This window comes from Artemia sp. Qi Xiang Cuo, chromosome 6 (genome assembly GCF_049724085.1).
Source record: "Artemia sp. Qi Xiang Cuo chromosome 6, ASM4972408v1, whole genome shotgun sequence".
NCBI lineage: Eukaryota > Metazoa > Arthropoda > Branchiopoda > Anostraca > Artemiidae > Artemia > Artemia sp. Qi Xiang Cuo.
In genome coordinates this window covers 17,716,001-17,727,556 of record NC_142799.1, presented here as the reverse complement: position 1 = coordinate 17,727,556, position 11,556 = coordinate 17,716,001, and the positions used below count along the sequence as shown (strand labels likewise).

At 34.1% G+C, this 11,556-nt stretch overlaps 1 protein-coding gene across 1 annotated transcript in view; it reads left to right on the top strand.

The window, feature by feature from the left end:
* The first annotated feature begins 312 nt into the window (after nt 1-312).
* The window catches only part of LOC148950935 (neural cell adhesion molecule 1-like), a 256,145-nt gene continuing 244,901 nt past the window's right edge, over nt 313-11,556 (top strand). Inside the window, exon 1 of the mRNA XM_089090517.1 lies at nt 313-376. Coding sequence (XP_088946643.1) covers nt 352-376 — 25 coding nt within the window. The 5' untranslated portion in view covers nt 313-351. The remainder of the gene's footprint in view (nt 377-11,556) is intronic.

Genomic DNA, 11,556 nt, shown 5'->3' with positions numbered 1-11,556 from the left:
TCCTCCGTAAAAAAAATCCTGGGTACGGCCTTGCTCCTTACTTTCAGTTGAAAATTCTTGTTTTTTTCAATCTACTTTCTTTTAAAGAAGACATAAAAAAGTTGCCAGGAATCCTTCCTCTGTCTTCCTCTAATTCAGACTCATCTAACGCTTAATTTCGCTCATTATCAACCTATTTTCCAGAACAGGCATTAGAAAGCAGAAGTGTGCTTTCAATTCTTAACAAAAAGGGAAAGTTCTTTTTGGACTGCGCAGCGCTTTCTATGAATTTCCTATTCTGGAGAAATTGTCAGTCGTATTATATTTTGTTACGCGGAAACAATTCACGTGGTGTCGGATTTTTGAAAAAATATGCGCTTTCTTGTCATTTTTCTCGGTAAGTATTTTGCTTTCTCGCTAAAGCTAAAAAAAAATTCAAAACAAAGGTAATAATAAAGGAGCCGTTCAGAGAGTAAAGTGATGCAGTCCACTTTTTAAATGTTTATTCTCAGCTTTTTTGCATGCACGCATGGAGATATTACCTAATAATGTTTTAAAATATAAAGGACAAAACAAGACTTATGCCACTTCTTAATAAATAGTTTTTTCAATACCAGTTTGATTAAGTTCTTACTGAAATAAACAAGAAATTCTCCATACTCAAAGATGCAAGCAAAATCAGAAATTCTTGAACCTTTTCTTCTGGTGCGTTAAAATCAAACATAGCAACATATATTGCTTATTTTCTTCTGTGTTTCGTTTACTGACTTGATATTTCTTCTGGAGCATTAAAATCAAACATAGCAACATAAATTGTTTTTTTTTCTTCTGTGTTTTGTTTACTGACTTGATCAATTTGACTGACATTGATCGGTTCATATCTCAATAGCCCAGCGACTGTAAAGAGGTAAACGAGGCAATAGAGGTATTTCTCAGTACTCCGGTTTTTAAATGCATAATTGTAGCCACTAAAGTAAAGGCGTACACACTTTGAGAAGGGAAAGGAGGAGATGGCCGAATTAAGGTCCTCTACTTTTGTAATTTATAAGAACAATTGAGAATTGCAAAAGCTTTCAGTAACTCTGGATTTATGGTACTAACAAATAGTATCACTTCAAATTTGTTGAAGTGATAACAAATCACTACAAAAAGTATTATTAGCATAATGTTATTAAAATCAGATATCAGGAATAACATTTAGAGGTGAGCTAAGGGACTGTGGCCCTATGGATTGAAATTTGTAAAATTTATCAGAAAGAAAAGAGTTAAACATCAATCTCTAAATGTCAACTGAATTTTGGAGGGTTTAAGGTAAGTTTCGTATTAAAATTCCATTCTATTGAGCGGAACAATAAAAAAAACAACTTTAAAATGCAACTGAAAAGTTTTCATTTAATAAATTCTTAAGACGTCCTAACAAAGTGACATTTCAAGCTTTTTTCACCTCTGGGGAATCTTACCTTTGAGTAAAAAAAATGCATTAATATTTCCCATCAATTCTAAAAAGACCTGATTGAGTTGTAACCTAGCCGTGTTGATTTTTTTCTAGACACAGACTTTGAATGTGGAAAACAATAATTGCTCCGCCTAGGAAACGACCTGGCTTCTTAAGGCTCAAAAATGATACGATTTGTGCTTAAAGAGATTTTTTCCGAAAAACTGTATAAACATAACCTCTTTTATTCCTCTTTTAGTGATATTACCATTTAAATCTTTCTTTTGAGCTTTTCATTGTAACTGTTTTAAATTTGTTCAAACATTATTATTTTTCCGGTAGGTTTAAAAATTTACCTGAATTTGACCAGATCTTTTTCTACTTTCCTTTTAAACTAGAATATAGCCTGGATTCTCCCTAATTAGGTTGGGGGAAGAGAACCAGTATTTTGTTTGGGGTGGGAGAGGCAAAAGGAAAACCTTTGATATTGCCAATCAAAAATATAAATTTTTTGGTCAAATGTAACAGAGGTGAACTCTTTTAGCAATTTCGTTTATCTCTGCTGACTAAGGTCATTAAATCATAGAAAGGCGTAACCAAAAGAGGGGTCTGGGTGTCACAACTCTTACAAAAACGAATAATCATGTGAGTACTTATAGTCTGTGGTCAGACTGCCTTAATCTGTGGTCGGAGGTAATGGAGGGATTTTATAGCAGTAGGCTGACCCTTATATTTATTTAAAAAAAAAACAAGTTTTTTAAACTAAAAGTAAGGAGCGACATTAAAACTTAAAACGAACAGAAATTATTCCGTATATGAAAGGAGATGTCCCCTCCTCAACACCTCGCTCTTTACGCTATAGTTTTTAATTGTTTAAAAAAAATAGAGTTGTGAGAAAGTCAAACTTTAGCGTAAAGAGCGAGGCGTTGAGGAGGGGACATCCCCTTTCATATACGGAATAATTTCTGTTCGTTTTAAGTTTTAATGTCGCTCCTTACTTTCAGTTTAAAAAACATGTTTTTTTAATTTAATTTGTGATCGTTTTTCAGTTAATGCAGCTTTTATTTTGGCTCACCGTCATTGAATAAGTAAACAAAATTTTCATAAGAATTTTACTTTTTTTTTGCTAAATGGCTGTCTCTAAATTTGCTTCTGACGTAATTTACAAATTAACTTAAGTAACGAACTTCTATGTTCGTATATTTTTATTACGTAGATTATGGGGTTCCCCCCTAGTCAATACCTCGCTCTTTACTTTAAGTTCAAAAATTTGCAATTAAAACAAAATTTTATTGTTTAAAAAGATTTCAGTTGTGAGAAAGTCAAACTTTAGCGTAAAGAGCGAGGCGCTGAGGAGGGAACAGCCCCTTTCATATACGGAATAATTTCTGTTCGTTTTAAGTTTTAACGTCGTTCCTTACTTTCAATTAAAAAAAACTTTTTTTTTTATTTCATTTGTGAACATTTTGAATTAATGCAGGTTTTGATTTTGGCTCACCGTGCATGAATAATTAAAACGAAATTTGCATATTAATTTTACTTTTATTTGGTTAAATGGCTTTCTCGAAACTTGTTGAATTTTATTTACGAACGTTTCTATTAGTAATAAATATACGTAACTTACGAATTACCTTACGTAACGAACATCTATATTCATATATTTTTAATACGTATATTAGGGGGTTTGCCCCCTAGTCAATACCTTGCTCTTTAAGCTAAAGTTCGAATTTTGTTCCAATTCTTTAAAAATGACCCCTTAATCACAAAGGCCGATAATTAGAATAAATAACTCTTATGAAAGTACTAAAAAATCTTTGGCTTAAAGAGCGAGGCATTGACTAGAAGGTAAACCCAATCATATAGCTAATATTTTTTTGTTCGTTTTAAGTTTTGATGTTGCTCCTTACTTTCAGTTGAAATACTTGCTTTTTATATTTAATTTCTGATTTTTTTAAAAATAATGATGGGAAATCCGGCGCCCCCTTCTTAGCAATGTCCCTTCCCCCATGAAAACTTCCTTCATGAAAAGATCCTCCCATATAACCCCCGACCCACCCCACCCCCCACTACCAGAAAAAATTCCCCCTGAAAATGTTTGTATCTTCCCAATAACCAATTCTATACGTTAACATTGGGTAAAATTCATAACTTTCAGCCCTCCCCCTGGGGGCTTAGAGGGATTAAGTTATCCTAAAAGACATAGTTATAATATTTTCGACCATGCTGAACAAAATGGTTATCTCAAAATTTTGATCGGGTGACTTTGGGAAAAAATGAGTGTTGGAGGGGGCCTAGTTGCCCTCCAATTTTTTTGGTCACTTAGAAAGGGCACTAGAACTTTTAATTTCCGTTCGAATGAGCCCTACCACGATATTCTATTACCACTGGGTCGATACGATCAACCCTGGAAAAAAAAAACAACAAATAAACACGCATCCGTGATCTTTCTTCTGGCAAAAAATGGAAAATTCCACATTTTTGTAGATAGGAGCTTGAAACCTCTACAGTAGGGTTCTCTGATACGCTGAATATGATGGTGTGATTTTCATTAAGGTTCTTTAACTTTTAGGGGGTCTTTCCCCCTTTTTTCGAAAATCAGCCAAATTCTCTCAGGCGCGTAACTTTTGATGGGTGAGATTAAACTTGATGAAACTTATATATTTAAAATCAGAATTAAAATCTGATTCTTTCGATGTATCGATTGGTATCAAAATTCCGTGTTTTAGAGTTTCGGTTACCATTGAGCCGGGTCGCTCTTTACTTACAGTTCTTTACCACGAACTGTTTGATATTCATTGAAAAAATTCTTCAAATAATTTTTAATAGCATATTGACTAATGGTGAGTATTTTAGTATTTTAATGCTAGATATTTTGTAGAAGCTACTTTGACTAACTCCATATTAAAATGTGCTCAGGCACATTTAATATTTACATCTTTAAAAATCTAGGGGAAATCACAATTATCGTTTTCAATTATATTTTCTTGATAAAAATGTCAAAAAAGTTTTTTTTCGATGAATGTACCCCAAACATCATTTTTTTTTCTCAATTCTGAGGAAGGGGAAAAATCTAGGAGGGACAAAAATCTGGTGTTGATCTTGTTTAGGGTCCATGATTTATAATGAAGCTAGACGGCTTGCAACTTAACCTCACTGGGTGAAGTCGACAATGATGGTCTGCTCTGGAAGAGAGAACAGTCGTATATTAAATTACTCGGATGTAAAACAAACATGTACACAAGTGCACATACTTGGGGTAATTCTATTTGTTATGCATGAGCTAAATCTAAAAGAAAGCTAGGGCAACCATGGCTCCTTAAGATTCCCAAAATTATAATTCTATGACGAAAAACAAAAATTGCCTTTATGGGCGAAACAAAACCTTTTTTAGTTTTGCACCCGTCCTAACGAAAATTCTTAGCTCTTTTTGCCCCCTCCCCTCCTAAAGAAGGATTGAATTGACGCATTTAAGTTTTATTCTCATCTTGTTCTTTTGCATCAGTTTTGGAGGTTATGTTGTTTTTTAAGATTATTTTTAGTTTACATGGAAAAATGTTTGCTTTGCTTATGGTGACAACTTTTGCATTGAATGTTTTCAAATGATAGGCTTGTATTACAGAAGCTCTGTAATTTTTACCATATTCTCTGTAAACCGTTAGCAATATCCAGCCAAACACACCAAAAGCCCAGGTTTAAATTCCCCTTATGAATGTAATAAAACTCTCATAATTACATTCGTGATGGATAGCAATTGACAATGAATCGTGAAGTTACAGGGATGGAACATATGCTCTGCATTGTCATTCCTTTGGGGTTATTCTTTTTGACACAAAATAATTCTTCAGCAGCTGAGATGATATTTAATATTCATTTTTGGGGCTATGGATATTTTTTGTTCTACTTTTTTTTCTGTTAGATAAATTTTACCAGCCATTTGCGTTGTTTTCGGTTCAACATTCTAAAGAATAGTTTTTCTTTCTTAATTTGAACCATTAACTGATTAAAGAAGATTTGCCATGTGCTTTCACCTAACATGTAAAAGGTTTACTGTCGTCCATCTTGCTGTATATCAGTCTCAGATAATAATCTTCATTCAATTCAAGCATTAGACCATGGGTCGGCCACCTTTTGTTGTAAAAGGGCCAAAATTTTACGTGGGGATATTAGGCGGGCCGCACTTAGGTCACTTGTCATAACACAGTAATGAAGTATTGTAGGTATACTATAATGGTTAGAGCATATCTACAATATTTATATACAAATATTTTAGGTTTAAAAATAAAACACCTGATGTACATTTTTAGGACATTTATTGTAGTTAATGCAATCAATGAAATTTTTGTTGTTGCATTTGATGTGCAATTTTTTTTATATTAGCTTGTATTTTTGTAGTAAAGACACGTAGTACTGCGCCTAAATGTATATCCGATAACCGAGAACAGTGTTTGTTCTTTTGATAATTTAGAATTGAAAAATTTTGCTAAAAATATATGCACTACCAAACATAGTAATTAATTGCTGAGCAAACCTTTTCAAATCCTAGTAGTTTTCAGAGGGAAAACTTTCATAGAAATTCATCAAGTTTGTTTTTTTCTTTAAAAGCTATTTTAAGTGTGGTATCATCTTGCAAATCTATCGCGTTGATTTGAAAATCACTTGGTACAATATTGACATCCACTGCGAAGAGAGTTTAAAAAATATCCATCTTACTTGAGATATTTCTGAAATCAGCAAATCAGTTTTCAAACTGAGTTTGAAGTACTGTTCATTTTAGTATTTTGCAAAACAAAATTTATAACATCATCTTCTACTGTTTTCTTGCAATTTGTAAAATGACCGAGCTTTCTTTCATCGTTGTGCTTGATAAATAATTATAATTTTGTTTCAAATGCCTAACACCTGAATAAATCTGGCATATGCATTAATTTTTTGCTTTTAAACATGTTTTGAGTAGATTCAAGTCTATTGTAATCAAATCAGTTAAATACCCAAGATCTAAAACCCACTGGTTGTTGTAAAGCTCGGGTATTACCTTCCCTTTCATCTCCATGAAGTTACAAATTTATTTCTTTAAATATAAAAATCGTTGAAGTACTGACCTTCGGCTTGGCCAGCTTACTTCACAGTTATACATCACGTCACCATATTCACATCACCAAAATTTAAAGCAGATAAAACGGTATCCATTATTTCTCTCCTCGATAAAACCTTGTAACACAATGCTTCTTAATGGACAAACAGTGAAATGAATATGGAGCTTCAGATCCAGACTCTAGAAGTTTGCTTTTGACTCTTCCAACGACACTTTTATTATGACCGTTGATTTTTTTTCCGCCGTCCGTGGTGATGCTGATTAATTTATCACAGCCCAAGCTACATGAAACCAGAGCTTGTACCAAGTGATGAAATAAATCCTCCCCCTTTGTAGTAATATTAAGACCGTATGTTTTAAATAACTCCTTATATACATGAAAATTTTCATCAATCCCTCGTACAGATTATTAGGAATTGTGTCGTATCCAACACTTTTATCGCCAATCGCAAGAGAGAAGTACATAAAAGACTGCATTTTGTCCTTGAATTGTTCACAAAAGCTAGCAGCCCAGTTTTCGGTGCGGTGGGTGCAAGTTCTAGTAGAGAGATAAATGTAATCAAAATCTTTTTTCTGTTCTGGGCTTACCTCCCCCGCAATAGCTAAGACAAGCTCTTTGACAACTTCGCTGTCGGTAAATGGGCGACCATACTTTACTTTTATTTCTGCCACTTTGTAGCTGGCAAGTACAGCTGATTTGCTTTTGTCTGTCACAACTTTAAAGATTTTCTGCTATTTTCTGAGTGACGATTTGAAGTTAATGATTTTATTTTTTCGAGTGTCACCTCCAAGACAGCCAAATTTAGTTTTGTGCTCAGAATCGTAATGCCACCTCAAGTTATATTCCTTTACTACGGAAATACGCTTTTGACAGATTAAACACAAAGGTTTTTCTTTAACTTCAATAAAAAAAAAATATAAATTTGTCCATATTTCATTAAAAATCCGTCTTTCATCAACGATCTTTCTTTTTTTAGAAGCCGTCTTGGGTGTGCAAAAATAAGAAATAAAATATAGGCCTATGTATATCTATTTGTTTTTACAGAACCTACCAGCCAGTTTGTCCCTGCCTCTTTGGCATTGCTCCAGTTCTGAGTGATTGTCTTATTGTTTGATATAGCAAAGTAGTTGATGCAGTCAAAGTCACATGCACTGGCAATTGTAGTTACAAGTAGTTGGGGTTTCAGTTACAATCAGTCACAGTCACAAGTATTTCCAGTTGCGAGTAGTCACAAATTCAAACAATTAAAAGCAGTCACAGCTTGAAAAAGTCACAATAGCAGTAGCACTAATTACATAAGGAGTAGTTGTAGTAGCCTTCAAGGGTTCAATTTATTGCTTTCAGCTATTCCTCAGATATTGTTCATATGCCCTTTTGAAAACCTGCATGCATAGAGTCCATTTTGATTTTGTTCAATATACAATGCGATGACCCCTAATAGTTTCACCTGAATACCCTTAGCCATCCCAGACATATTGCAGATAGGCCATTTTAACAGCCATATTTAGTTATAAATCCGTATCAACGGGTCCTGAAATTTCAGCTTAATGCCTTTATCTGTTCCTAAGATGTTGCAATATACCCGTATGATATACTTGGATGGATATAGTGTGTTTTGATTTAGTTCAACATCCCCAATAATATGCTCTGAAAGCTCCAGCGTACCCCCTTTTTTCCTGGGATATTGCACATACACCCTTTTCACAACCTGGATATGTATTGGACCTTTTTTTTTTTTAGTTTTACTCTCCCTCTAGTTTCCCTGAAAGTTTAAACTTAATTCCGTATTCTATTTCGGAGACATTGTGTCTATACTCCTTTGACCACCTGGATGTACTAAAACCCTTTTGATGAAGATTACCTTCAGAAAAAAAAATTACCCTCGATTTTGTAGATGGGTGTAATCACACTGGGATATATCCCATTGTGTACCATTTTTTCCTGTCCCACTACCACTGTACCAAATAACACTCATCTTTAAAATAAATCGTATTTTGCCACGAGATGGCCACATATCATAACCGGATAATTTGGCTTTCGTTTGGTATCACAAACACCAAATTTTACTGAACGAAAATAGAATAAACTAAGAAAATCTAAATGCAGAATATTTTTTGGGGGGTGTTTCCCAAACTATAAGGTAGGTTTACTCAGAAACAAAAATTATAACATACCAAAATAATTGGTCTGGATGGTTGAACATCAAACTAACTTTGTATATGGTATTTACGGATTTTTCGAGAATGCTAGCTGGCAGTATGTTAGATGGTGCCCCCTTACACTCCGTTGTGTATTGGTATGGTGTGTAATATGGTCCATTAGGTGCGTTGCGGCGAGGATCTTGCGGGCCGCACCAAGACGCCTCGCGGGACACATAGTACCTGCGGGTTGCCAACCTATGCATTAGACTATTCTTATTGTTGCTGTTATTATTACCATTATCTTATTATAATTTTATTTGAAGACCTGCTCTACGAAATAATACACGGAGCTGAGAAAAAAGAAGAAAAAAAGTACACAACTCACAAAAATAAATGCTGGTAGAAATAATTGTTTTCAGTTATCTTTTAAAGTATATCAGCCTTGCTACCCGAAATATGGGCTTGACATTTTTAGAAGGTCAGGTTAATTTGTTGGATTTTGAGCAAGGGTACTATTACATCAAATATAGGAGCGTACAAGTTTTATTATTTGGCCTGAAACTACCCTATTTCTTGACCGGAAAACAATATCAGAAGTATGTTTTTTTGTATTTGCTGAAAATAAGTAGTCCTTGCCTCCCCCCTGGACACCTTAGAAAAGCCTTTTTTTTACTGAATAGACAATATAAGATATGTTAGTCTATACATTGCTGTATCCAATTTTTTTTAATGAACAAAAATAGCCTACGTCCTACGTTTGTGCTTTTTGGAGTTTGAACATCATTTCCAAAATAAACAATATTGCATAACCCTCTTGACAGCTGGTTGGAAAACGAAGTATTGGAAACCTCTTTTAGTAAATGTAGTCCAAAGCCATATTGTCCCGACCATATACTGTATATATATATATATATATATATATATATATATATATATATATAGTATGTATATATATTTATATACATAATTTCCTGTCAATTACAACGAAGATTTTCTAACAAACAATACGACTTTACTTTCTTCTGTCCAGAACGATTATTATTATTTATTGTTTTTCATTAGAATGGAAAAATATTTGGATTAAATGCGTTTTACAGTTATGTAATAAACACAAATAACAGGGTGATGAGCGTAGTCCAATCTTCTCACGTTCATATTAAAAACTGAATAAAGCATTGTCGTATTTTTCGAACCAATTCCTCCAAGAAATTATGGCAAAACTACCATTTTTAGAAACTTAAACATGACTCCTAGATTTAACAAAAATCCTTCATTAGAAGAAACATGCGTCATCATGACCTAGATTCCCCATTAAGGATTAGTTTCTTGCTTCAAGGTCAGAAAACGTAGTTATCGATCTTGGAGCATATATAAGAGAGATCCCACTCTAAGAAGAGCATCCTTCTGAGTAGAAAACAATGGTATATCTTTCTATAAGCTTGTGACCTAAATACATTACAAGAAGGCTAGTCAAGTCATATATGGAAGATCAGTCTGGCTAATATATTCGTCAGAGAACTAATCAATGGGAGGGCAGGGGATGTTACTTAGAAAGGAATTGTTTACTAATTTGGACACAATGCTTTTCCAGTCGACTGGTTACCCCATTTTGATTTATCAGATTTGTATTGGGGTGATTTGAGCTCGTAAGAGATTAAGATTCGAATCCACTGTGGAGTGACCAGTGTCTAATTGATTTTCTTTTTAATTGGTAATCTGCTTCAAATTAAACCAAATCTTAATCAATTAGATTACAATTAAATTACAAATTACACCATATGATTTTATTTTTGCTCATTTTTGTTTAATGGAGTTCTTTACTTTTCTTTGAAAAACTTATTTTGTTGAAAAAGTTTTTAAATTACTTTCTGTTCATTTTATATTGACATAGTCTTTTCAGGGAGAAAGAAAATAATACTTTAAATCTTTTCGTTTTTTTTAAGACTTTATAGTTTGGCCTGCTATTTGTATGCTGGAGAAAAATTTTCAGCAATTTTTAACAACATACACCTTATAAAAATCTTGGCACAAATAGTACTGTTTAATTTAGTTTCATACCTCCTCTTGTTGACCTGAAATGGAAAACTTGAAAGCATTCGCAAAACAATCTGTTTACTTTCTTTGATAGCTTGGAAACACTTACGCTATTTTGATTTGGTTAAATTTTAAGAGCAGAAATGGGAGGGATGGCGTGGGAGGGTAGGTGTGGGAGGGCGGGTGTGGGAGGGTGGGAGTGGAAGGGGGATCAGTTGCCCTCAAATCACTTTCGACTATTAAAAAGGGCATCAGCCCTTTCTATTTTCAATCGAATGAACCCTTTTCAAAGTTCCCACGACAACTCCTTTGATTCGAAGCGCCCTGGTCTAAACAACAACATAAACAAAAAATACTACATTATACCCACTTCGATCTTTACTATAAAAATGTCAAGCCTTCCAATCACTTTCGACTATTAAAAACGGCACTAGGCCTTTCGATTTCCAATCAAATGAGCCCTTTTTTTAGTTTCTACGACGACTCTTTCTATAAAACCTTATATGCCCCCAGGGATATATTACAACCCATACCCTAAGGACAGTTATGGTGATTGTCATCCTCTAAGACCTAATTTCCAGAACTTTCAACTAAGTTAAACAAAATAGCTATCTCAAAATTTTGATTGCATGTGTTTGGGGAAATGATGGGCGTGAGACAGGCGTTAGTCGCTCTCCAATCACTTTCAGCTATTAAAAAAGGCACTAGCCCTCTTAACTCCCAGTCAAATAAACTTTTTGGAAGTTTCTGCGACAACGTTCTCAATAAAAGCCTTATATGCTCCAAGGGCATAACTTACAAGCCCTACCATGTGGGCTGGGGGGGGGGGGGCTGTCATCCTCAAAGACCTAATTTCCAGAATTTTCTACTATGT